Below are 27,797 nucleotides of genomic sequence, written 5' to 3' on the forward strand. Positions count from 1 at the left end.
AAGTGGGGTTATTTATTGACTTGGGACGGAGCCCTGCACCCCACCGCTGCGATCCATGACCCCGCATCGATTGGGGAAACCGAGTCCATCTTCCCGTCCTGGGTTGAGATTGTACAGTACCGCCTCTCAACAAAGATCGCCAGCTATTGAGCGATGCAATTAGCGTATCGATGAAAACAAGGGCGGTAGGGGAAAAGAAAACAATCCGATAAAAGGAAACGGTCAATAAGAGCTTCGTTGATGTCCACGCAAACTGCCGAGAGCTTCAAACGGGCAGGGTTTGTTTCACGCAGGCCGCCAATTAGGAATAGCGTGCAAGGCTGTGAAAGTGAAGCGGCCCCAACTTCGAGCTGCCGGGTCCAGTTTCTTCCTTGTCCCGAATGCCTCGACGGAGAACCCTCACACGACCTGACTTTGGACAAGATGGGCGCGGAACGGTGAACCTCTCAGGCAGTCGGAAATGCAACAGAACCTAGAAAACTCTGGAATTTCGCAATTTCTGCCCAGCGTCGATACAACCGAAGCCCGACTGTTTCCCAGATTGTGACCAAACGGCGGCATCCTGAACCGAGACACCGCTCGAGCACCGCAGCCTTCGGTTACGACGCCTTGGCTCCCAAAGGGGGACGGGCCGAGCGGCAGTACTCATGGACCCTGCCGCCGTTTTCCACCAGTCGCTGGGCTCGGTGCTCCCGCCCCAGCACTTCTTCCCCGGAAGACCTCCGGTGCCCGGCCCTTACCCATGGGACAGCCCCGAACAGGACGGGCATGATGCGCCCCACCGGGTCGCGCATACACTAACGGCATGTTGCCGATGTCGCCAGGTAGGGACCACTGAGTCTCGCGCAAACCGCCCGGGTTCATGTCCTCTGACAGCCATGTTTCATTCAGAGAAAGACGAGGTGCGACCCAGCCCTGCCGCGCTGCCTGCCTTGCGAACGATCGGGCTCGACGTGCGAGTACTACGACAGCGCCAAAGGGAAGCGAATCAACCGCTCTTATGTCGTCAGTCTGCAGAAGAAGGTGCGCCAGCTAGAGGCCGAACTCGCGCAGTACACCGACCAGGAAAGCGACCACCCGCAAGACCATGAGGACATGGTTTGGCCCGGCGGCATTGTTCGCCTCGATGCACCGGACGAGATTCCCCGCTATCTCGGGCCGAGCAGCGGCACCGCCATGACCCGACTGCTGATGGAAGAGGCGAAGAGATATGCCGAGTCGCGGAGGATAGCCAATCTGATCCCCGAGGTGCTCGCGAGGCGGGCCGAACAGAGAGACCGCATGCAGAGCGTGGTGATGGGGAGCATAAGTGGGCCTTCGGGCAGGAAGAAGAGCTACCCGGCACACAGCATCATTCCTGCATCTGCACTCCCAAGCCGAGAGATCGTCGACGGTCTGGTCAGGACGTTCAACGACAGAAGTAGGCATCTCCCCGGCACCCTCGGTGCGATCGATCGGCGATTTCGAGATGCTAACTAACGACAATCAGTCCAAGTGTTCATACCCGTCCTCCATGAAAAGGTCTTTGAGGAGGACGTCAATGCTGTGTTTGCCGGCGATTCTGACCCGTACAAGCACTTTGTCGTGAACATGGTGGTGGCCATCAGCCTGCAAAGGGTTGGCAAGTACGCCGGCTTGCCCGACAGCTATTACCTGAACGCGATGCGCCGCTTCGAAGACGTCGTCCGTCCCCAAGACCTGAAGACTCTCCAGTGCCTCGTCCTGATTGGGCAGTATTCCCTCATGACCCCGACGAGGGCCGCCACTTACTATGTGACGGGACTGGCAACGAGAATCTGCCAGCAGATGGGCCTCGGGGACGAGAGTACCATAGCCGTGGGCGTCTCCGACCAACGGGAGCTCGACATGAGGAGGCGCGTGAGTTGGGCTGTGACCATGCAAGAATTCGGCCTGGCCAACACTATGGGCCGGCCAAACGGGTTTGCCAAGGCCGATGATTGTATGAATGTCAAGTTCTTCGAGACGATCGTGGACGAAGGCATCACTCCAGAAGGCATACGCTCCGACAAGATCTGTGAGAGGAAGACAGTTGCCATCCACTTCTGCAAGATGCGGCTTCTTCAGGCCGAAATTCGCCGGGTGCTTTACGAGAAGAAACGGCCCGAGCCTTCTCATGAATCACATCCTTGGTTCGTTCAGATGGAGCAGAGGCTCAAGGATTGGCTCGCAGACTGTCCCGCGAAGCCTCCATGGTGTAAACCTTGGTAGGTACATCATCGTCTAGCCGTCGAGTATCCGACTCTAACCAAATGTTTGGGTTTGGCAGGCTCGATGGGTGCTATCACAACTTGGTCATCTCGCTATACCGGCCCTCTCCGCAAATACCCAAGCCGACCGTTAACGCAGCCATGAAGTGCTTTGATGGCGCGCGCTCCATCATCGACATCACTTCTCGCCAGATCGAAGACGGCACCGTTGACATTACTTGGGAGTCCTTGTTGAGCGTCTACGCCTCGCTAAACGCGCTTCTCTGGTCTATTTCGTACCCAGATGTCCGCACCAAGCACTCCAAGGAGGAAGTGCAGGACCTTGCAGCCACTGCTCTCGAGGCAATCAAGATCTTCTCCGACCGCTGGCCGGGGTCTTCGTCCGCGCTACAGCTGTACACCGTGATTGCCAACGCTTGCCTGCAGAGCTACGATGTTGGCGAGGAAACTCCCTCTCCACCATCGGGCAGCCAGCTCGGGACCCCGGTGTCTCGCGCCGGCCCCTTATCCCCCGAGTCTGATACCTCTAGGAACACCCCGACACGCCAAACTGGTCCCCAATCGGCCGCCTCACTCTTCAACACCTCGTCTCCATTTGGATACGTCTTCGACGTTCCCAATGGCACCCTGGCGTCGCAATACGGTTTCGACAACGATTCGTCCCCGTTTCGGCGCCAGCCTTCCTTCCGCTCCAACTCTATCTTCATGAGCCCGTCAACGGACTCGAACGGCCGCCGGCTGTCCAGCCTCGCCCCCGACTCCAAGGAGAACCCCGCTCCAGCCCGCATGGGAGCTACTCCGCCGCCACCTCTAGACATACCCAAGCAAGAGCCCCAGCCAGCCGTCACCTCGTCACCGGTCGCCTCGCTGCCTACACCACCGGAATCCTTAGCCCCGGCATCTGCACATCCCGGCGTTCACCCCCCATCTACGAGACATGCGCCGACAGCATCGCAGGCGGCTCCTATGCAAACACCCAATGTCCATCCAACCAGCCTGGCTCCGGTTCCCGATAGTACACCTGCACCGATGATGCAAGGGAAGGATGGGCGTCCTGAACCTATTCCCGCCTCAAACTTCAGTCAGCAACAGCAGCAGCAGCAACAGCGGCAACAACAACCCAGCCATCATGCGCCAAAACCACCGCCATCCACCTTCGTCACCCCTCCACCACCACCCCAATCACATTCACGACATCAACCCCAACAGCGGCCGCCCCCGTCCCATGCACCGGCCGACTGGTATAACCCACTGCCCCAATTCGTACCGCCCCACGTCTACGCAAGCGGGATGAGCGGCGGCCCGGCCTTCTGGAACGCGACGCCAAATCCGTTCACTGGGGGGTTCCAGCCGAACGGCAACAGCCTGGGCCCTTACGGGGCGCGAACCGGGCACGCGGGCGGGTTGCCAACGCCATCGATGAACGCGAGCTGGAACATGGCCTTCGGCGCCGAGCAGCAGGAGTGTCAAGGAGGGTTCGGTCCCGCGGGCATCGGTCTCGGCCCCGGCGGACCGGGACTCGGCGGCGGCGAATATTACGACTCTTTCCTAATCGGTCGGCACGGCAGTCTGAGCCAAGAGCAGCAGCTGGAACTGATGGACATGCTGGAGACGGAGGGGAAGAGTGACATTGATAGTTTCTTGAATATGGGCATGGGCATGGGAGGGCCCGGCCAAGGGCAGGGAGGAAATGGAGTTCAATGGGGTTGATCTAGAGCTGAACTTGATTTCCCTGCGGCAAGACTGATCGAGTGGCGGGATGGAGGTATCGAGTATTTCACATATATCAGGGTTATACTTAATCATTCGTGGGGGGGGGAAGGCGCTTTTTGAGGCTGGGGAGGAAAGGTCGGCAAGAATGGGGTCGGTTCCTTGTTGTTTTTGGCTGGGCGATTCCCCTTTCCTCGATACCTGGTTTTCCATGTTGGGTTTGGTTCCGTAGCACATCGTTTCTGAAGATACAATGTCACAAATCCCTATCCCCCTCCCCATTTTCCCCGGCCCCAAGGTCGAAGTTGAGGCCCAAGTTTTTGTGGTTCATGGCAAGTCCAGGTCGGGCGCAGTGCCAGCATAGTCCTAGTCAGACCCCCGCTTTTGACGACGACGACATACATTACAGTCTACAATTAGACTATTTGTCAACTCTGCCAAACGTGTGTCAAGACAACACTTAGACAGTCTCGTCCCTTTTTTTTCTCTTTTTCCTCGTCTAACTTTGGCTGCATCACATAATGTCCCCTACGCAGCATCCGTTTCATTTCCACCTTCGTCATGCTCCACTGCCGCACCTCCTTTGAGGCCACCACCACCACCCACGGGACCCTCCGAGGCACTTCCGACAGGGCCGACGACGCCGACGACGGCCCTATTGGCGGGCTTCTTCCTCCGCTTGCGCACCCCTCCCTCGCCTGCGCCGAGCTCCGTGCTCCTACTAGGGGGAGGCGCCTGTGTGACCCAGCGGGTGATGGCGCTCGCGCGTTCCGACGAGATGGGGTAGTAGTCCCGCCCATCGTCGAATTGGGACGACGGCTGGGCACGGCGGCGGGTGCTGGTGCTGGTGCTGATGGTAGTGGTACCGACGCCGGCAGATACGGCCGCGGATGCTGGCGACGAGGCTGGAACTGGGGCCGAGGCCGCCGCGGACGGCTTTGCGGGGTCGGTAGCGGTAATGGCTTCGCTGCTGCCGTCGTTATCAGTCGCCGCGGGTGCGGTTGTGACGGTAGCGTCCATGGAACTCGCTTTTGAAGTGGCATGATAGCTGCCGAGTGCGCTGCCCGGTGCCTCACCGCGCAACTCGCTGCTCAGGAACTTCGCATCGAGCGCGGCGGCGGCATTATCCAGACGGTAATCGTGTTCGGCGCGCAACTGGCGGGCGCGAATGGCCAAGCGGAGCGTGGACTCGTCGGTCACGCGGTCGTCGCCAAGGGCATCCAAGACAGCTTGTTGGTGGATGCGGTCCCTGCGCTGCTTATCGCCACTACCAGGAGCAGCCGCTGAGGCATCCGGGGCCGTACTTCCACTGTCGTCTCCCGGGCTGGTCGGAGCCTTGGGTTGCCGGGTAGGTGGGACGGAGAGCGGCACTGGTGTGGCGCCATTTCCGGAACACTGAAAAAGCGGGAGGGGAGCCGGCGCACAGAGATCCTCCCAAGAACCGACCAGCTGGATCCAGTTGCCACCTGCTCGCAGCACCTCGATCCAGTCCGCACGCGCCGGACACCTGCTAGACTGGAACACGGGATAGCCGTCGGCGAGGCGGGTGAGGCGGGCAACCATGTTGGCGTGGCGCAGCAACTCTTTGGCCGACGTCTGGATCAGGGAGTGGCATAGCAGGAGGGCATGAAGGGCGTCGGTGAGGAGGGGATGGCACGTCAACGCTTCGGTCGTGGTTCGGACAGGCCCCGGGGAGGAGGGTGGTTCAGGAACCATTTCCGTGACCGGGTAAGGGGGGAGGCCGGCAGGAGGGAAGGACGTGAAGAGATCCGAGAGCGCGTAGACACGGTGAGGCGGGAACGTTGGCTCTCCTTCACCAGCCGACGGCGAACGCGGCCCGGACAGGTGGCTCTGGGACCGTGGTGGTTTGGCGCCATTCACGGCGCAGTTTACCTTGCGCGCGAAGTCGTCGGCGACCTCGATGGGCAGGTCTGGCGAATACTCGAAAAAGGACAGATAGGCGGTATAGTCGCGCAATGCCCGCTTTGCGTTCAATCTCACGAGCTTCCTCGCCTCGGCCATTCTCATCTGTGCCTTCTTCTCCGCTGCCGACGGCTCCTCCTTGGGTAGCCGCTCCGTAGCTCCGGTCTCGACGACGACGACGCCATCAGCATGTCCGGTGGCTGGAGCTGAGTCGGCCGGTAAGGCAACAGCAACGTATCGGCAAGCGATGGCCAGATAAACGCCGGCTCTCTGGAAGAGCAATTGCATCTCCAAACTGCTCGGCTGGTCCTCCGGCTTCAAAATGACATCCTCCTGCCTCCGACGGGTCCCATGCAGGAGGTTCTCCGGCTGCCGGGACTCCTGTGACGGCTTCGACGACGCATGGGCAGGGCGGTACAGGCGATGAAGCTTGAGGGCTTCGGTCAGATCGTCGACTGCGCCCTGGTAATCGCCCTTGAAAATGCGCACCATGGCCCTCGTCCTGAGAGGTGCTGGATTCGACGGCCTCGCGGCAATCATGTCGTTTATCGGACTCAGGCTCGTGCACTCGGCCAGCTGGCGGCTCGGGATCTTCTCGTGAAAGAAGTGGACGTACTTGGCATCGGCGTCGTGAGGGTTGCGTTGAAGTACGAGGGAGGCCACCTCCTCGAGGGAAGAGGCGCTTTGCATAGTCGCGACGCTGCTGGCAATCTCGTCCAACCAGTAAGCCTCCATCAGCTTTTGCGTTGCCTGCTCCCTCATCCGGTGTCTCCTCTCCGCGCTGAGCTTCGTCTGTGGCGGCGGGCGGGCGCCGTAGCCGAACCCCAGTATGTCTGCATGGTGGGAACCGCCGCCGGGAACGCCCCGTTGGCCGATCGAGGCCACGCCGCTGGCCGCGCGAACTGTGAGATTGGTCGCCTCGTCGACGAGCCGCCTGATCTTGACCAGGTCAAAGAAGACGGCCGGGTCGATGGGCCGCGGTCTCGGGGTGTTATAGTTCGCATTGGCAATGGTCTCGAGAATCTCCGGGGGCAGCTGAAGCCATGGGCCGTGGAACGAAGAGATGTAGCGCCAATGTCTGCGAGACCGGGGTGGGTTAGTCGTCGCTTCGCCAGTATTCAGAGTATTCAAGAGCTCAGCACAACATCTGGTGTTCGGTGGAAAGAATTGAGCTGGTACTGGACGGTGGGAGAGAGATTGGCGACATGGCGAACTGCGGAGGGGAGGGGAGGTTGACGAGGCAGGGGCGGGAAGGAAGCGCACTTATTCCTACAGATTACAAGCACCTGCTGCGATGGTGCTGGTTGCGGGGCAACCTTGAGCTTTGGGGGCTTTTTCGTGGCTGCCAGCGGTTGCGACGGCGACGGCGACGGCGAGCGGTCACTGGGATGCTCGCCGTGGTCGCCGACGAGCTCCGTCACCTGCTTGCTGGGCATCTCCGGTCGGTCGAAGCAGAGCTCGGCCGAGATAATGCGCGACTGCGGCTCAAGCGGGTCGCGGCGGCGCAGTGGGACGGGAGAAAGCAAAGGCAGCGGGTAATTAGTTAGCGGGCGGGCAGTGGGCTCTCCTCCAAATTTCTGGGACGCGGAGCGCGGGGATTTTGGGGAGAGTCGATGAGTCAGTTGACAATTGCATCCTCACCGAAACCGCCTTTGATCAATCGGCACCGCTCGGGATCGTTACCGGGAGATGAAAGTAGCCTCCCCCCGAGAGCAGGCGGCGAAGCAATCGCAAAAGCAGAACAACGGTTTCAATCAATTGCCTTCGTCTCCGACCCGGCGCGGCCAGGTACTACCACCCGCGCGGTGCACATCTGGATGGAAACATCACGTGCCAACCCGAGAACATAAAGTGAGGATCTGCCAGCATACGATCTAGCGATTCTAAAAGGGGATGCAAAAGCAAGCTCATAGATTGAGAGGCTCTTTCTGTGATGTTGACGACCTTTTGTTGGTCCGGGAGATCTCACGTTGTTAGGTAGAGAGGTAACTATAATAAGCAGAGATCCAATTGCGCCAACCTGCAGGGAGCGAGATGTAGCAGGAGCAACCCTAACCCCTCTGTTCTGCCGAAGGGAGCGCACTTGGCTTAGCTATGACGGCCCTCGCCTGAATCGAATGCGTACCGAATTACGCACCCAACGGAAAGTTGAGAATGGCTGACCGAGTACTGCGAACTTTTAAATTCGAAATGCACTACTACGCGTGAACAAAGAATGCACCATGCATGAACGTACGGAAATCTAGCGATATGCGAGATTCTGGATATTTTTATCCCTCCCTCTTTCGAGCCGGGAGACGTGATTGGGTGTACCGTAGCCGCCCGCTCCTGGGCGCTTGCAACAACCAATTGCTAGGCAGTCTTGTGGCCCTCCTGGACGGCATCAACGGGGCCTTTCCATGGATGTTCATCAACTGCTGCCGGCATACCCACCAACAGATGTTGTGCAACTGCTGCATGGTAGCGGTTGGCATCCTAGAATGGCGAGTTTTATCTTCGTTCCCTCCACCCCGCACGCAATGTTCATGATTCCATTTCCATCCTTCTTCAACTGGCCATCGTGCGCAATTGAAAGTTGAGAGTCGAAACTGTTCAGCTTCAGAAGCCGAACCGCGCGCAATTCATCATCGACCAAACGGCATTGCTGATGCTGACCGTGCTGAACATCTCATGTTCGCTGGGGTAGCCTTCGCCAAATTCAGCATGTCGTCAAGAAGGCAAGGATTAACACCAAGATGGCAGTGGCCATGGCTGGTTCTATGTAAGTCAGAGTTCCTGACCTGACATACCTTAGCAGGGGAGAAAAGCTCAGACCTTAGCATCTATTAACAATCAAAGGCCTCCTCGCCCATTTTAAGTTCCAGCTCGTCAGAGCACAATCAGCCGTCCAGACACTCTTCGTCCTCGACTCGGACACCATTGCCTCCTTTAACGTACCTCCCGAGTCGGACGACATCAACTTCTACGTATTGACCCCGGACTGGTACCAGTACACGGCCATTGGGTTCGGAGCTACCATGTCAGATTCGTTGATGCTGGTCATGTACCCGTCCGCGGACCGCAAAAGTGAGCCGAGCCCCCAACCCCCCCCCCTTTTTTTTTTTCCTAGGTTGCCTCTTCAACATTCTAACACCAGGGCACCATCACAGGTGTGACTGTGAGTCCGCGCAAGGCTAGGTAAGAAAATTCCGCCATTATGCGTCCGGACTCGCCCAACTCATCCCATAATCCAGGGGCAACACTGAGCCTGTCTACTCCCCTGACACGCAGCTCGTCATCCACGACACGAGCATCGACGAAGAGAACTCCAACATGGTGGTCAACGCCACCTGCCGCCGCTGCCTGCCCTATGCCACAGCCAATTCCGCTTCCGGAGTCGAACGGACGGCCAGCATGATGTTCGCCGTCGGGCCTGAGCTTGCCCTCAACACTGATGACCTCGACGCCCGGATACGGCGGCATGTCGCCTATGGTCCGTCCAGCCCCTCCAATCCCGTCATCTTCCTTCTTCTTTTTTTATTTGTTTCATTTGCACCCTCTTCCACAGATTGTGGCTAACGAGAGGGGGAGGGGGGAAACAAACCTTGATTAAATCAACAGGCAACTTTGAAATCGACCTCCGCAAGGCCACAGGCGAAGGGGGCATCGGCGAGGGCATCTCCGGTGGCAACTCGAGTGACGCGGTCCTGTCCGGCGAGCGCGGGCTGGTCCAGGACAGCAACAAGGCCGCAACGGCCCACGGCATCCTGTACGCCCTGGTGGCGCTCGCCGTCGCCCCGTTCGACTCGCTGGTCGCGGGAGCCCTCAGAACCAGGTGGGCCTGGGTCCACGGTCTCACGGCGACCGTGTATTTTGCGTTTGTCATCGGCGCCTTGGTGCCGGGCGTCATGGTTAGCCGAGAGCACGTCGCGGTATGTCGTCTCTCCTCGGGGATCCACGTTCTCTTCTTAGGTGGTGTTAAAGGGGTGAGCGGCTGACAAGGAGTTGCCCGCTCATAGACCCAGCGGTTCCGCACCGGCCACCAGGTCCTCGGGCTGCTCGCCGTTGTTGCGCTGACCATCATGTTCGTCTGGGGCATTGCCCTCTCGTGGATCAAGCATTCTGCCAACAAGCGCGGCCAGGAGCCGCCCGAGAACACACACCTGTTGGGCATGATCCATCGGTGGACGTGCAGAACGATATGGGTGCTCTTCTTGGTCAATGTTGGACTGTAAGTGTCAATGGCGCTCTCCTTTCCCCCATCCTCCCCTCCCCCCAACCCCCCGGCAGATCATGGTTCGATTGCCTAGCAGATATAAATGAGCCAGACTAACGTGGTACAATGCTAGGGGTCTGAAGCTGTCCGAGCACAAGACGGTGCTGATCTTTGGCTACATGGCGGTGGCTCTAGCTGTGTTGGTCGTCTTGATTCCCATCTATTTCTGTCTCTGGAAATGCTCGAAGAGGGGAAGAGAGAAAGAAGGTTCAATCGAGATGCCCACCATCTACGACCACAACTCCAACTATCTTGGAGTACATCACAGGAATTGATGGAATTTTAAGGGTTCTAGTCGTAGGCGCTGGGACTGACTGGTTGGACGATGACTTTCTTTTATTTTTCTTCTCTTTTTCCTAGACCTGCTCTTAGATGATTATTGGGTATAAGCATCATCAAAGGTATGCTCGGCTTTCGTTGTTTCTCTGCGCTGTGCTCACGACTGAGTAGCCGCGACAACTAAAATTGAAATCAGGCTGTGACAGTTGTATTCTTGGTTCATTCCGGAGTCGTCCTGTAAACAAATTAGACACTTCCTCTAATATTGAAGCCCTTTCCAGGTCGCCAAAATGACACTCTATGGCGACTGTCATGTAAAAAAGGCCAGGCTTCCTTTCCCTTTCTTTCCTTGTCTCGTTCCTATGCAAAACTCAACAACCCCAAACACTCTAAGCACATGAACTACATTACGTCTTGAAGGGTTATCGAGTAGAGTACATGGAGACATAAATGACTTGTGCCCTAGACACCTTCCAATCCACCGCAGAATATCCCGAATACCAACTCCATGCAGCGAGCCGAAAACGGAAAGAGAAAAAATAAGACGTGTATTATCGTCTGGTACACTCCTTCATTCGTTGTTTTCCAGCTCTTCCTGCCCAGACTTCGAGTCCATTACGGAGGCAAAGTAAGGGTGGTCGAGCAGGTTCCCCGCGGTGGCTCGCTCCTCCGGGATCCATTTGAGCATGCTGCTGATGAGGTCGAGGAACAGGGCCCGTTCCTCATCCTCCAGCGGATATGTTAAACTGCCTTCGAGGCTCAGGCCGGGACGAATGAGATCCTTGCGGATGAACTCTCCTGGAGGACAGACAGTTGCGGTTAGACTAGCCTTGCCCCGGGTATGCAGATAGGTGTGCAGGAGTACGGAGAGGTAGCGTAGAGAGGAAGAGGGAGAGAGATGCCACGTGGATAAGAGGGCAATCAGACGGGGTTAGAGAGCAATGAGGGTTACACGAACCACTGTCGTCGAAAAATGGCCCTCCCCAGAACTCTGCCACCGTTTTGCACGGTTTCCCCTGCGGGTTGATGATGGGATTCCGGGCCTCGATGTGGCGGTTCGCGCGCTCTCGCTCGATCAGTTCCTTCGGCGGCAGCCCAAAGTACGAGATGATCTGAGCGAGGTGGGCCTGCGCGCTGTAATTTCCGTCTTTATCGCACATGTAGTCTCTCTCAAACAGGTCGCTTCCCTGCATCATCTTCCATACCTTTTGATTCGGCCTGTTAGGAGATGTCACATTGAAAGAGAGAAAAGAGAATCAAAATACCAAAAAAAAAAAAGGAAATCAAAGAACATGAAAAGAATTAGAGAAGAGAAGAAGAGAGCACAGACGCAGGGATCGAGAGGTAAGCAAAACGTACCACCAAGCCGATGTTCCACATGTCGATGGGTGCTGACCAGCCTGCCCCCAGCAAGACTTCTGGGGCGCGGTATGTGTGCGGCTGGACGAGGGGGTGCAGGTAGGCTTTGCCTGGTTTCAATGGATATGTCCTATCGAAGTCCGAAAGCTGGCATGTGAACTTGAGGCTCCGAAAGGGCCCCAGATGGGGGTGGGAGACGTAGGTGGCCCGGCCGTCCGGGCTGACATGGCGCGGCTGAGGTCCCTGCTTCTGTTTTTCACGAACGAAGTCGTCCAGCACGGCGGGGTCCTCGACACTGAGCAGGATGTTTTCCTCCTTGATATCTGGGATTGAAGGGAGAAGCGGCTTGTGAGTAGTATGTCATACCACCAGCATCCAGGGTTACCTAAGGTCTGAGTGAAGAGAAAGAATGGAAAAGGAATGAAGGGAGATAAAGGCGCACCCGTGTGAATGACGCCGCAGGCTTCGTGAAGATAGTGTACGGCGCCGAGGAGCCGAGCGGCCAGCAGCTTTGTCAGTACCGGAGTGACTTCTCTTCCGAATTCGTGCTCTTGGAAGGTGTCGAGACTCTCTCGCATTGGAAGGTAGACGAGACACGGATGGGACCCATCCGGGCCTTCGAGATCGAAGCTGTCAATGGGGAGCCTGAGAAGACTGGCGAAGCCCGACTCTGGCGCTGCCGTAGCAATGTGGTCGCAGAGGGCCTTTTCTTCCTTGACAGTCTCGAGGTCACGGACCCCAATCTTGACGGTGACATAGCGGGGTTCCGTCGGCTCATTCTCGCGCCTAATTCATGAGACAGGACGAACGGTCTATCATCATCTCGAATATGATCGTGCGATTGGCAGGAGAAGCACATACCAGCTCAGATTTTCAGCAAGCCAGACGGTCGAATAAGCGCCATATCCGAGCTTCGAGACGATCCGATACTTGGAGTTGAGGATCTGGTCAGGGTGCGTTGGGTGGAAGAGCTCGCGACGGTAAGTGGGCAAGGTCGCCTCCTCGATCGGGCCGTCGACGAGGTAATAATTAAACGACCGTGGAGGATGACTCTGGTTGAGCTCGCGGCCCGTGTGGGCGGTCGACATCATCTTGCTTGCACGCACCAGGAGCACAGAGGGCAGCCGGATTCGTGCTTTTGAGAGGTTGCCGGTGAACGACCTTGTTATGCATCGGGTCGACCTCGCGAGACCAGGCCCAAACGAGAGCGTTGGCCTTAACAGTGGCATGGTCGTGGGTCGGCCGATGCGCCGCGAGGCCGCATAAATGCTGAAGTGGCTTGGAGAAGCTAAAATGTCGCCCGATTCCGGAGCTTATCGTCGCCTACATAGGTGATGTCTGTAACCAACGAAGCTGAAGCAGAAATAAAACGGATGGCGCAGCATGAATGTGAAGGCGTGGGTGAGCAGCGGAAACTCTTCCAGGGCCTGTTACACAAGGTACTAACCAGTACAGTACAGTACGATACAATTCCCAGCAATTTACGGCCAAGGTTCACGCAAAGCCCAGCCAAATTGGCCAAAGCTCTGCCAGTTTAGGAAAGAGTTTGCAGTAATTAGCAAATAATACCCACCTTGCATATTCACCTACTTACACGCTCTTTTGTGCTCACTGCCACTGCCCAAATCATGAGGGAAGAAGGAGTTTATTCCCCTCTCCCGAGCCTCCCGCAGCCTCGCCCAAGTCTGGTTGCTCCGGCAGGGCCAGACGCCGGCTGCAGGGTCAGGTTGAGCTCCTTCTTGATTACTTCCATCTCTGGGAAGCGGCTTTGCTTCCTTTGTTTCCGGTGTTAAGTGGATAAGCTTCGCGGCATGACTTGTACCACACTAGACCGTGCTTGGGTTGCCTGCGGCGCAGAGGCCATCGGGGCCGTCAAGGCCGTTGTTTTTCAGGTTGCGGTTCATGGGCGGACAGAGTTCCCCCTTCCGCCAACCTCTCTGCTTTTCTCCATGGGGCGATTAGGGAAAAGTCACAGCGGGCGAAATTGTAAGGGCGTTCAAAGGGGTAGGTGGTCAAGTCAAGCTACCGGCCAAGAAGACAGTCTATCTGATGGGCGGCTCTCTCATCTTGGGCGGTGCTCATCGCTCAGATTCTGCTCCGTCCTCGTCCACACACGGCATGAGGTTTCGACAAGGAAAGGTACATCTGGGTAAGCAGGTGGTACACACGTGCATTATATCGCGCACTACCTGCACTCGCACTCGGGCTCTGAATACGGCCCGCAAATGCGCAGGTAACCGGATCGGGGAGGCCCAGGACCGCTCCCTTGCTGAGGCGGCCACGCCGGTGTTCTACCCTCCAAAGAGAACTTCCCCGCGCTCAGAGTCTCGGAAAAAAGGAAGCCAAAAAATTGAAGACCTCGGTGACCAAGCGCACTGGGTAGATCCGAAGTTCGTCGAGGAATGGAGAAAGGAGCAGGAGGAAGGCGCGAAGAAGCAGGAGAAGGGAAGGAAACTGCCAGCGTTCAGGCTCCGGCGTCGATCAAGAAGACGTAAGGTGTGAGTCCAGGACACCATCGTCCTCGACTCTCCAAAATACGGAATCGGGGGAGGGGGAAAAGAGAGGGGGGAGAGAGAGAGAGATTGGGAGGCACAGGTGCCTCTTGTCAGGCGGTGCAGCATTGTGCTTTGATCACTGGATTTTAGACCAGATGAATTTGACGTGCTGGCACCCACAACTCACCTGGGCTATATATATTACTAACAAGCACCGTGACGATGCTGGGGTCCATCCGAATGCTCTTTTCCCGTTAACATTGCCGATACGGTGTAATCACGTATGTAAATAAGGTACTTTTTTTCTCTGTGCTCTAATTATGTAAGGCGTTCTTCGATTGCTTGTCAAAGAGTGCCGAACGCAGTAATGAGCTTCCAGGAGCGTTGAAAGCAGTCTATAGTAGATGGCTTATACGAAGGAAAAGAGTACCTTGTTAAAGCTATCTACAAAGGAGACAAAACGAGTGGTATTTATAGACAAAGGGACTAGCCAATACGTTAAACAGCCTTATATAGCTATGGCAAACGCATGGCTAATACGTTTAGAAGCTCTATAGCTTCCGACATACCCCCTAGTTAAACGTGGTAGTCGTTTAACTACGCTTTATGGTAATACTGTTCTTGGTATTATATCCTTTGTCGCTCTTACCTTGATAGCTCTTTTAGGGGCCTGCCTTCCGTATTCGGAAGTCTAAAAGAGTTAAGTATAGTAGAGCAATTTCTTTAAAGCTATAGATTAAATATAGCTATTGTAGTTATAATAGTAATAGTATTACTAGTTTTAATCGTAATAATAATAGAATGATGCCTCTTACGCTTAAATTAATAGATGACTCATTAGGTATGCCTATTATAAATATTATAACTACTAGTAGGTTGACTCTTACTCCTATAATGCCTTGAAAGTATAAGCGTGCTAAAGCTTCTAGTCTATAAGTGTTCCTATTATCTCTATTCGATTGATTTTATTACTAGTTTTGTAGTTTTCCAGCGCTTTACTAGTTACGTTAAGTTTATTTAGGCTAACTAAATATAGTAATATTATAGCTAGCAAGCTTTGTAAGGTACCCTATGAAATATATATATAGTTAGCTCTAGTAGGATGTTCTTTTGGCGAATGTCGTAATCATTCTAGCACTAGCTCTTACTACTACTATTATACCTATAGTTCCTATAAGTGTAAAGAGATATATATTAATCGCCTATATATTTAATAGCTCTTATAATACTTATACTAACTATAACGGTAGTCCTGCTTCTTACGTTAGGTTAGCAAAAGATTTAATAAAGGCTCTACTAGATAGAGCTAAGGCTTCTATAAGTCCCTAGATCCTAAACCTCTACCCCCGATATATAGGCAAATCGCTAATAGTTACGTATAAGATCTTAAAAAGTTATATATAGTTCTTTAGAACGACCTTAAGCATGCTAGTATAGACAATATAGAAGAGTATAAGCTTAATAAGGCTAAACTTATGTATTTTATAAAGATTGCCTACTCTATATACGATATCTTCTATTAGTTAGATAAAATCAAGGAAGCTTGTAATGCTTATATTAGTGTATCTAATGACGTGTTAGGCGTTATATTGTTACCTAGCTAAGATAAAGGCAAGGGCAAGGGTATTAATCCTAGCGACGGCTAATAGTAATAGATAAGGAGTATTAGGTAGTATTTTGTTTGGCAAATTTGACTTATTTTCTACCCCCTAGTTATATAAGCCTATAACTAATATCTTGAAGATTAAAGAGAGCCCTCTAGTGCTTAAAGGCTTATTAGCTAAGTCATTTAATAAGCCTATCTACTAATATCTAACTAATTAATAGATTGTCACGGATAAGCATATAGACAGCCCGGCAGGCTGCAGCTAGGACACAGGACATTCCGACAGCCAATCACTTGACAGACTAATCAGAAGATTATCACTGCCAAGACTAAGGTCTTCACTAGTAATAATAATATATCACCGTCGACAATACAGAATCATAGAGCAAAAGGAGAAATGGTACTAGTGATAACTATTAAAGAAGGACAGATAATCGTATATATATAGCTAGCTAGTTACTCGTTATAATAGACTCTAAGAGTTTACTAGTAATAGCAACCTAACCTATAATTACAAGTACTTATACTAAGTATTACTAACTATTATAGGAGATAACTCTAGTGTTATTATGAACCCTTTAGCTTTACCAAATCCCTTAGACAACCTATACGCTTGTCCCGCTTAATTTACCTCTATCTAAACCCTTTTAGAGAGAGTCTAAGTTAGGTTCGTTATACGTTGCTATTACTCCCTTTATTCTGTTATGGCTCAGAATAGAGGTGATTTTGACCTCGATATCGATATAGCTACTAACATTATAACTAAATAGCTACTTACCTAGCTCGGTTAACTCTAGTAGCAGATTTAGGAGTTAGACTAGAGAGATAAGGTTGCTTAAGCTCAGATCAAGGAACTCGAAAACGGTGAAAAGCACTTATAGAAGCTAGTTAACGAGGCCTACGCCAAAATCAAGACACTCGAGGGCGCCAAAGTAAGCCGTATCAAGATCGAACTACCTAGTAAATACGGAGGAACTAAGGAAGATCTTATAGGATTCCTAACAAACCTCTAATCCTACTTCCGGCTTAATGATAATAAGTTTCCGGATGATAAAGCTAAAGTCCTCTATATAGCTACGAGACTAGAGGGTAAGGTACTTAGATGGTTCGAGCCTATATAGAATGACTATCTTACTAAGAAAGACGAAGACGACTAGGATACGTTTATATAGGTAGTCTTCTAATCCTATGACCGGTTTAAAGAAAAGCTTTAGAAGGTTTTTAGTAATAAAGATAAGAAGATTTATATATAAGAAAGACTTGCTAATCTCTAATAGACTAAGTTAGTAGCCTCCTATACTATATAGTTTAGATAGGATATACTTAAGTCTTAGCTTAATAATAAGACGTTAATATAACTATTCTATAATAGCTTAAAGGAAAAGGTTAAAGATAAACTATATAAGTACGACTAGCCTAAGACTCTAGACAAATATATTATATAAGCTATTTAAATCGATAATTAACTTTATATATAAGAGTAATAGAAACAAGGTTAGATAAATAGAACTATAGTCAAGGCTAACAATAAGAAAAAACAGGTATATATTAGTACCTTATATAGGATATATCCTAGAGCTATAAATATAGATATAGCATAGAAGTAGGACAAGAAGAAAACAACTAAAGATAAGTCTAACGTTACCTATTATAACTATAGAAAGAAAGGACATTATAAACGAAAATATCAAAGCCTAAAGAAAGACTAGAAACCAGTCCCTAGAAAGGAAATTACGGCTATTAATAAAACCACTAAGGATATTATTAAAGTAGCGGCTACGAGCTACGAAAATAGGGATAGCAACACGGATAGTCTCGGATATGACAGTGACGGTAAAGACGAATAAGCACCATACTCCGAACTAGTCATAGTAGACCTAGAGACAGGTCTTGCCAAATAGGACACGGCGGGAGAGTATGTACCACCAATTTCGATTCTCCTAGCCCTAAGGTAGTAGGGTTTTATAGTTATATAGAGGTAGAATAGATTATAGATGACTAATACCTAAGGAATCGAAAGACCTAGACCTAATGTTCTATTCCTCTAAGAACGAATTAAATGGTATTGTAACAAAGTTTTCTAGCTTAATACGGAACTACGCGAATAGGATAGACACTTGATTTAACTTGCCTAGTAGAGCGATAAGATGAGGGACAAGATAAGGAAACTCCGATGTATCGTAGAAACTATCAAAGGGGAACAGCCCGTGATATATAATAGGCCCGATAGCTACGCTAAGCATTTTGGCGATTAGTAACTTAGCTATGACGTATAGAACCCTAAGTACTAATTTATATATATAAACCGTAGAAAAGATAAGTGTATATAGGAAAGCTATTAGAAGAAACACTCCTACCTTAGCATTAGAGTATCTATAGTCTATATATAGTAGGAAGGATTTGGAAAAGAATTCTAATACCTTTTAGGTAACGCTACGTGATTATACCCGCGACACGAGGCATATATATAAGTGCCCTAGTTCTAGTATATATTATATAAATGCCGATACTACTTTCGCGACAAATTCAAAAACAATCATTAGCCGACCTGATAAGGAAATGAGAACGGAAGCCTCTGCCCTATGGAATAGGTCTATGATGTAGGAAATAGAGCGGCCGAATTGCTCTGGAAGATCAAAGCCTGCAATCTAGAAGGCATTACGGTAGTTCTAAAACGAGCCTAGCCTAGGTACTGTAGAATAGGATAAGATATATAGGACTTGTGCTAGAGTAATAACTATCTTTACTATATAGACAAAAAGAAATCGTAGATCTAGGAGCTTTAGATGAAGCTATAGTATATATAACGGAAAGCAGAACAGACCTAATGGTAGGAAGCTATAAGCACTTAATGGCTTATAGAAATAGGCACGATCGACGAAGCTACCATCAGCCGAACAACCGAAGAGGTTAACACTGACCTGGGAAACGGGTTAGGGCCCTTCGAGGGGCCTGAAAACTATTAACGCCCGTATAGTAGCAAGTGGTAGCGTAGTATAGGAGGAACTAGCGTAAGAGACTACTATATTAAGACCTCCTGGTAGAAATATAGGAAATCGCTATAATCTTTAGACGACGGTGGTAAGACAAGCGATTATAGATAATAGCATAATAGAAATAGTACGAAATGCTTGTACTAGTGGATAGTAGAGTAGAGATAAACCTAATTTTGCTAACACTTGTAAATTAGCTACGGATACCTTAGAGAATGAAGCGGAAGTATAGTATAGTTAAAGGGCTATTTCTAATATAATAGATATATAAAGAGACTAAACTAATCGATATTATTATAGTAGGGAAAACTATAGTAGTTATATTTAGTATCGTAGATATAGGTAACGACAAAGATATAATATTAGGATTACTATAATATAAAGATTATAACCCGGACATTAGCTAGAAGAATGGTAGCTACCTATAACCCCGAACAGAGTCGTATTCGACTAGTAAGATAGGGAGTATATAAGGATCGCAAGCAGACGATGCTTAGGGAAAGGCATATCCTATAGATCTACCGCAAGAGACAGACAGTGGTAGGCAGACTACTATAGACTCTAGAAGAAGCAGTATAACGATACTAACATTACGATAGGAGGAACGAGCTAAACCGCCGATAGCTGTTCTCTCCGTTGACGAATGTAGAGCACTATAACTAGAGTAGTAGGTTAAGATAGGAGAAATCGCTAGCATCGCTATAGACGGAACCAAGTTCGTATACTATTAAAAAGCCGAGAGACAAGATAAGACTAGGGAAGTACCGAAGGAATACGAAGGATACCTAGCATTCGAACCGAAGTATCTAGAAGGATTACTAGAATACGGCCTATAGGATTACGAGATCAAGCTTAAGGAAGGAGTATAACTAAAGTTCTTTAAGATTTACTATACGAGCTAGATATAAAACGAAGAACTTAAGTAATACTTAGAGGAGAATCTTTAAAGAGGATATATCTACCTATTGATATCGCTAGTAGGCTACCTAATCCTATTTGTACCTAAGAAAGACGGAAAGCTATAGTTATATATCGATTATCGGCAACTTAACGAACAGACTATGAAAAACCGATACCTGTTACTGCTAATCTTACGGCTCTGAGATTAGTTAGCAAGAGCCTAATATTTTATACGTCTTAACTTACTATTAGCCTATAACTATATATAGATTAAAGAAGGCAATAAGTGGAAAACGGCCTTTAGGACACCCTATGGCCACTATAAGTACCTTGTCATGTTATTTAGACTTATAAACGCGCCGGCAACGTTCTAAGCCCTGATTGATCAAGCTATCTGATCCTTTCTCGACAAATTTGTAGTATATTATCTTGACGATATACTTATCTTCTCCAAAACAATAGACGAACACCGGAAGCATGTAAAAGTAGTACTAGACGCGTTACATATATATAAGCTATTAGTTAATAAGGAAAAGAGCGAATTCTATATTAGGAAAATGGTATTTTTAGGATACAAAATATCCCTAGGACAAATCCGGATAGAACCCTTAAAGGTTAAAGCTATCAAGGATTAGCTACGACCGACATTAGTTATAGAAGTACGAAGTTTCATCGGATTTACGAACTTCTACTAGATATTTATTAGGAACTTTAGAGCGATCGTACGACCTTTATACGAACTTACCAAGAAGAACGCTAAATTCCAATGGGAAGAGTAATACGAGCAAGTATTTATATAGATCTATGACGCTATTACTAAAGATCTAGTACTAGTATTACTAGACCCTAAGAAGCTATTTAAGGTGGAAACAGACGCTTTAGATTATACCATCGGAGGATAGTTAGGATAATAAGATAAATAAGGGAAGCTATATTCTATAGCCTTCTTTTTAAAGAAGCTCGATAGACTATATCTTAATTATCCGATCTATAATAAGGAATTACTTACAATTGTCAAAGCTTTTAAGGAATAGCAACTATACCTTAATAATATAATTAAACTAGTATAAGTATATATAGATTATAAGAATTTGCGATACTTTACAATAATAAAGGAGCTTAATAGACGATAAATACGATAGGTAGAATTCCTTATAGAATTTAATTTTGAGATCTACTATAAGAAGGGCAAAGAGAACGTATAAGTAGATGCCTTAAGCTAATAAACGGATCATATAGAAGGACGAATAGAAACAATGCCACTGTTATTCAAGGAACGAATAGACAGGACGCTATATTACAAAACGCAGACACCTATAGGAGACGATCTACTTGACTCGTTCCTAGAATGTTACGTAATCTTTTGAGAAGAAAGGATTAACGAGACATAGTATCAAGTAGCACCTGGACTAGTGGTACCTGATAGAGTGGAAGAAAGAGATATAAAACTCTAGTACCGAGGCAAAGCGTATATCCACGATAAAGATTAATAGCTACAAATGATTTAAGAACTCTATAAGTCAAAACTTGGAGGATATAAAGGAGTTACGAAGACTGTCGTACAAGTCAAAAAACACTACGACTTTCCATAGTTAACGATACGAGTCAAGGAAGTTGTATAGAACTGCGATATCTGTAATCGAAGCAAAACGGCACGACATAAGCCGTATAGGCTACTCTAGCCACTGCTAACAGCTAACAAACTATAGAGTTTAGTTACAATAGACTTTATTACAAAACTGCCAGAATCCGAGGATACGGCTATAGGGGTAATCTATAATAGTATTCTCACTATAGTAGACCGCTTAATTAAATAGGTATACTTCTTTCTCTATAAGGAGTCCTAGACAGTAGAATAGTTAGTAGACGTAATCTATTAGCAAGTCGCATTAGTGCACGCTTAGCTACAAGAATAGATTACTAACAGAGACACTAAGTTCGCATCGAAGTTCTGGCAAGCGTTAATACAACGATTAGACGTTAATAGTAAGCTATTAACGGCATATTACCTATAAACCGATAGACAAACGGAGCGACTAAACTAAGTTATTAAGTAGTACCTTTGTTCTTATATTAATTACTAGTAAGATAACTAGGTTATACTATTACTAATAGTATAACTTGCTTATAATATAACACTAATAGAAATAACTAAAGTTATACCGTTCTTTATAAACTATAGATATAAAGCAGACCTTAGGTAAGGGCTAGAGGTTATAGTGCCGAGAGCAGTAGTCAAAGTAAAACAAATATACGTATTATATAAGAAGCTTAAAAAGGAACTTAAGTTTATTAGAACTAGAATAAAGAATTATTACGACAAATATAGGCTTAAGGGACCTTGCCTAGAGAGGGAAGACAAAGTCTACCTAATCGTACGAAACCTATAAACCAAACGACTAAGCACGAAGCTAGACTTTAAGAAGGTTAGACCCTTCGTTATCAAGGAACGAATTTTGACATCTAACTACTGACTATCGTTACCGTTATCTATACAATTACGGATAGATGTTTTTTATATTTCACTTCTCGAACTAGTACCAAAGAACGCCAAAATCGCTATAAATATCGAAGCAGAGGACGAAGAGAAAGAATAGGACATCGAAGAAATTCTAGATTTACGTAGTATTAATAAGGAACTATAGTATCTAGTTAAATAGCTTAATTTTAGACTAGAGAATAATTTATAGAAACTAGTCAAGAATTTAAACTACCTTAAGAAACTAGAATAGTTCTATCGGCAGAACCTAGATTAACTAAAGGAAAACCTAGGACAGAACCAAAGACGGTACCCTAGTCAATAGTATTAACGGTATTATTAATCTATGACGAGGGTATAGTAGGCGCCTCTTACTGCTCTTACCGCTTAACCTCCTCTAACTTGTCTAAGGTCGATAGACTACATGCCACTATATTGGCACCTTTCTCTATCAAAAACTCCTTTTACTAATAAAGATACTAGAGCCGTATAAGCTTTTCGGATAACTTGTATTAGGCTTCTTCTAGACGGCGTTAAGATTTATCTAGCTTAAGTTCGGCACGACGTTTAGCATCCTTGATATAATGCTGCTCCTAGAGAATACGATCTATTAGAACGAACATTAAGAATTACATTCAAAAAAAAAAAAAAAGGAGACGTGCTTATAGGAAGAAAGTGGTATGCTAGAGCTATCGTAAGAACGACCTCAACGAATACAGGCTTTGTAACGCTTTATACACGCGATCATTTTACAAACAAGGCCTTATAACGCGTACTAAGAGCAAGGTATAACAACAAAACCGTTCTTAGCAATGTTCTAAGCAAGGGAAGCACGGTAATATATAGAATATAACTTCTATTTCTCTATTAGCATTTTATCAATATGGCAACCACAACGCAGAAACAGGAAGAATACAGTACTTACAAGCGAAGGGTTGTTAGCGCTATTTGAAACGGCCTAAGAGGGCTTTCGGGTCGAAAGCCTTGAAGGAGGGGCATTATGTCACAGATAAGCATATAGACGGCCCGGCAGGCTGTAGCTAGGACGTAGGACATTCCGACAGCCAATCACTTGATAGACCAATTAGAAGATTATTACTACTAAGACTAAGGTCTTCACTAGTAATAATAATATATTACCGTCGATAACGTGGAATCACAGAGCGAAAGGAGAAATGGTACTGGTGATAACTATTGAAGAAGGATAGATAATTGTGTATATATAGCTAGCTAGTCACTCGTTATAGTAGACTCTAGGAGTTTACTAGTGATAGCAACCTAACCTATAATTATAAGTACTTATACTAAGTATTACTGACTATTGTAGGAGACAACTCTAGTGTTGTTGTGAACCCTTTGGCTTTACCGAATCCCTTAGACGACCTGTACGCTTGTCCCGCTTAATTTACCTCTATCTGAACCCTTTTAGAAGAAGTCTGAGTTAGGTTCGTTATATAGATATATAGCTTTAAATGTTCCTTTTACTACTTCTTAGTATAACTATATATTATAAATATCTATATATTATAGGTAAGTGTTAATATGTTCGTTCTTAGCTATTATTAGTTAAATAGTTTACTAATCATTGTAGTAGATATTCTAGGGTTTCCCTAGCTTAAGATCGATATCTATAAATAGCCTTTTAAGTATTATAGCCTTTCTTACTATAAAGGAGAGCATTAGAAGTTCTACTTTAGTACTTGACGTTATAATAGTATCTTAGCGTAATGCCTTCTATATAATAGGACCTCTAAATAGGAAGAAGATATATCCCTATAACAAATACCGTATATCTAGATCATCTATATATAATACGTCTCTAGCGATTATAAGCGTTAGACTTTCCAGCGCTCGCTTACCTCTATATTAGATTAATAGGTAAAGAGCTCCTAAATAGATATCTTACTACTTGCTATACCTCTAATAAGTAGTCTAGTCCTAGGTTAGTTAAGTATCAAGAGAGTACTAAATAGGTATATACGACATCTAGATGTAGTATAACTATATAATATAAGATTGATCTAACAAGCTCCTAATACTCTTTAGTCTATATACTAGTAGCGCTCCCTTCAAACTTCTTAAATTCTTTATAGCTTAAGAGAGTTAGCTTATATACGTTAGGCACGTCTAGTTTATATCTTCTTATTACCTTTCTAATATATTAGTTATAGACTAACTATATCTTATATATAGGTCGGTCTCGAATCACCTTAATACCAAGGAACTAACCGACATTACCCTACTCGTAGACGTTATATTAAGCTTTAATTCCTTCTATTACCCGCTCGGCCGCTATAGCGTTACTTTCATAAAAGAAGACTAAGAAGTCATTAATATAGAAGATTAGGATGACTCGTTTATTATAGCTTAAGAAGAGGCACTTCTCTTCACCCGATGGTTCTATATCTAGATCTAATAGCGTTTTATAGAACTCTTTATACTATAAGAGTAACGAGTCTCTTAAGCCGTATAGAGCTCTTTATAACTTTATATATTTCCCTAGCTACTTAAATCCTTCTAGTAGTTTATAAATGATAGGATCGTCTTCTAGTCGTTCGGCATTAAGGAACATTCATGCTATATCGAATTACTTGACTTCTAAGTCGAAGTACGTAGCGATCGCTATTATTATATAGAATAACTATACCGTTAGAGTAGCTATATAAGTACTTTCTACTAAACTAATATCTTATAGATCTCCTTATATATAGATCCTTGCCTTATACTTCTCTAAGAAACCGTCCTTATTAAACTTATATATAAAGACCTATTTTAACAGGATAAGTCGCGCTTTTACCTACTTATATAGTACAATCTTCTATATTCCCTTATTCTCTAAGTTATATATCTCCTTGTAAGCCATATCTTTAAACTATTATTCCAATAGGTAATTATATAGGTCTTACTAATTAGTAAGAATATAGGCTAAATCATTAATATACTAATATAGCTTATTTAGGGCTGCTCTAAGGTATATAGCATCCTTTTATTATATAGTAGTAGTAAATATTATATATATTGTTCGAAAGCTCTAGTCTCTTAGGTAAGCTTCCTATTAATTAGGTAGGTAAGTCTTATGGAACTATCGCTAGAGTTCCTTTATTATATAGATAAAGGAATAATAATAATTGACCCTCTCTTTATTTTATAGCCATTCGCTTGACTAGATAGGGTCCCTAGGCTTGTAAGTTCTCTTCCTACCTCTGCCTCTCCTTATAGGAGGTTACTAAGTAGCTTCTCCTTTTCTTCTACCTTCTAGAGAATATATTAGCTAATCTAGACTTCGTTTAATACTCTACTCCTCTAGCCCAGCTAGGTATAATATATTAGTAGTACTATCCCTAGCTTCTAGCTCTTCTGTCTACTTATCGTATATATTAGATTCTTCTATAGAAGGTATTCCTCCGTTAGATTCGACGGCTCCCTTACTCTCCCTAGCGTCTAGTTAGCTAGCTAGTGACTAGGAAGGCCCTAATTTAAACCTTCTTACTTCCTAGTAGATATCCCCTTTACTAGCCGGTATAAGGTAAGTTATTAAGGGCTTAGGTATATATTTAGGGGTCAAGAGTCCTCTAAAGCTCTCTATCTATTTGGTAAGTTTATCTATTACTTATATCTCTGCTATAAGAGTTTCCAGAACTGATTACTTGTTTATAGGCTATATATTAGAGAGCTCCCTTACCTCTAAGTCTTAACCCTATTAGAGAGATTAGTCTATCGCTAGACTCTCTTACGATAGAGGTAGCTAAGCCACTATAATAGAGTCTTTTACTAGTTATTAGGTCTATTGTAACGCTTCCTAGAGAAAATCGGTATCCTAGGAATCTTTGCTAAGATCGAATTAATTGACTTCCTAGCTCGCTACTACTAGTAACGACTTTATTAGCTACTCTTTACCTAGATAGTAGAAAGTCTTCTTATCGAAGTAAACATTATAAGTTATAATGACCTTATTAAGCTTAGGTATCTAAACGCGATAGATATTAGATATACGATATCCTATAAGATACCTTATTAGCCTATATAGTAGTATCTTAAAGTCCTTTATACATTACTTAGCTTCTCTATCCTTATAGAAGATATATACCTAGTATCTATATATAAAGATACTACTCTAGTCTAGGTATAAGTTACTAGTTAATACAATTATCAAGCTAGGTTTATACTAGTAAAAATACTATTTAAACTAACTATAGAGTACTTTATTAGGAGTTTTAAACAAGTAAGTATAGCTTAGGCTTATTATATATAAGTATACTACTACTTATATACTTTCTAACTAGAGCTTTATAGGTAGATTTATACTATTAAGTATCTTAATTAAGCATAAGATTAGTTCTTGCCTTACTTACTCTACTAGTCTATTGTCAAGGCGGCCTGCCGTTAGGCTAGTTATCAAGAGAGGTAGCACTATCACAAAGGCCTTTCTAAGCAGGTTCGCACTGATCGCGGGGGCAGGGAGAGTCAATCATTCCAGGGTCGGCAGCTGCCTATTCGTATCCCACTCGAATCGTAGTTATATAGACTAATCCTTAGGGAGGAAAACCTCCCTTTCGGATCCGTAGGCTAATAGATACATCTTATACTACGGATCGGCTATCCCCTTTCCCCGGCCGTACCCCGATCGTGCCCGTCATAGCAGGGTCATACCTATTGGTACCTAGGTATAGGCCTTCCGGCTACTACGGCCTGGCTGTAGGCGCGGGTCGGCTTGCGTTTATAATAACTTACTCTCCCCCTTAGCAGGCCTATCTATAGGCCTATAGGCTCTGTCGGAATAGCTTTATCCCGGATGCCTAGTCTATAGTAGCGGATCGCTATTATTTCGGCGCTTTGTTATTACGGCTTTATTCGTGATTACACGTCAAACAGGTGGGTGCTAGGTGCCTTTGTTTTCGTATATATATCGTTATTATTATAGTTATCGTTCGAGTGTTTTCGTCTAAAGATTCGCTTCATTATAAATATATCTGGTAGTTACCATAATGTTAGGAAGGTCTCTACTATAGCGACAGAAATAATATTTGACTTTCTTAGAAAGCCGCCTTTCGCTCTCGATTTTCTTTTAATCTTTAACCTTATCTTCTTTATATCGTTTGCTCTTTAGCTGCCTATAATTCAATTTTCAAATTTTAAATCTTTATTTTCATATCTATAGTAATATTATAGAGATTTAGTAGCTTAGCGCGGCTGACTTGCTACTATATATATAATACTTATATGGCGCTATTAAAGATGTTAAGGCAAATGATAAGGTTCCCCTCGATATTTAGTATATATTTTCTATTACTAGCTTGTTTAAGTGTTTTTGGTATTGCTAGGGCTATTAGACAAGCTGCCTCCTAGTAAGTATACGTTTCGGGAGTGATTTCCTAGATATTAATAATTATTTAGGCTACTAATGCTATAACTAGTGATATAGTTAACCTTATGATTATTATTTAGTCTGCCTATAAGGTTGTTTTAGCCTTAAAGCTAGATATAGCTAACTTTAAGGACTTGCTTATATTTAGTAAGTGCTATTACTATTATATTACTATACTTATAAACGATATAGCTATTACTTTTAA

The 27,797-nt window shown here is 46.6% G+C and overlaps 4 protein-coding genes across 4 annotated transcripts; 2 read left to right on the forward strand and 2 right to left on the reverse strand.

The window, feature by feature from the left end:
- The first annotated feature begins 385 nt into the window (after window positions 1–385).
- MYCTH_2299532 (uncharacterized protein) lies at window positions 386–4,250 on the forward strand. The gene is made up of 4 exons (XM_003660763.1): window positions 386–824; window positions 892–1,420; window positions 1,490–2,225; window positions 2,288–4,250. The coding sequence occupies exons 1-4, from the start codon at window positions 648–650 to the stop codon at window positions 3,936–3,938; spliced, it is 3,093 nt and encodes a 1,030-aa protein (XP_003660811.1). The 5' UTR covers window positions 386–647; the 3' UTR covers window positions 3,939–4,250.
- Window positions 4,251–4,466: 216 nt separating this feature from the next.
- Window positions 4,467–7,297, reverse strand: MYCTH_2049292 (uncharacterized protein; the record flags this gene model as incomplete). The annotated part of the gene is made up of 3 exons (XM_003660764.1): window positions 4,467–4,849; window positions 5,015–6,939; window positions 7,125–7,297. 3 exons carry the CDS (start codon window positions 7,295–7,297, stop codon window positions 4,467–4,469), a joined length of 2,481 nt encoding a protein of 826 aa, XP_003660812.1.
- Window positions 7,298–8,225: 928 nt separating this feature from the next.
- MYCTH_2299535 (uncharacterized protein) lies at window positions 8,226–10,422 on the forward strand. The gene is made up of 8 exons (XM_003660765.1): window positions 8,226–8,344; window positions 8,548–8,622; window positions 8,700–8,927; window positions 9,011–9,038; window positions 9,095–9,333; window positions 9,462–9,772; window positions 9,860–10,071; window positions 10,190–10,422. Exons 2-8 carry the CDS (start codon window positions 8,565–8,567, stop codon window positions 10,389–10,391), a joined length of 1,278 nt encoding a protein of 425 aa, XP_003660813.1. The 5' UTR covers window positions 8,226–8,344; window positions 8,548–8,564; the 3' UTR covers window positions 10,392–10,422.
- Window positions 10,423–10,966: 544 nt separating this feature from the next.
- Window positions 10,967–12,845, reverse strand: MYCTH_89426 (uncharacterized protein; the record flags this gene model as incomplete). Its single annotated transcript, XM_003660766.1, has 5 exons — window positions 10,967–11,193; window positions 11,354–11,600; window positions 11,755–12,077; window positions 12,197–12,540; window positions 12,616–12,845. 5 exons carry the CDS (start codon window positions 12,843–12,845, stop codon window positions 10,967–10,969), a joined length of 1,371 nt encoding a protein of 456 aa, XP_003660814.1.
- Between the last annotated feature and the right edge of the window lie 14,952 nt (window positions 12,846–27,797).

Source organism: Thermothelomyces thermophilus, chromosome 1, assembly GCF_000226095.1.
Source record: "Thermothelomyces thermophilus ATCC 42464 chromosome 1, complete sequence".
In the NCBI taxonomy this organism is placed as follows: domain Eukaryota; kingdom Fungi; phylum Ascomycota; class Sordariomycetes; order Sordariales; family Chaetomiaceae; genus Thermothelomyces; species Thermothelomyces thermophilus.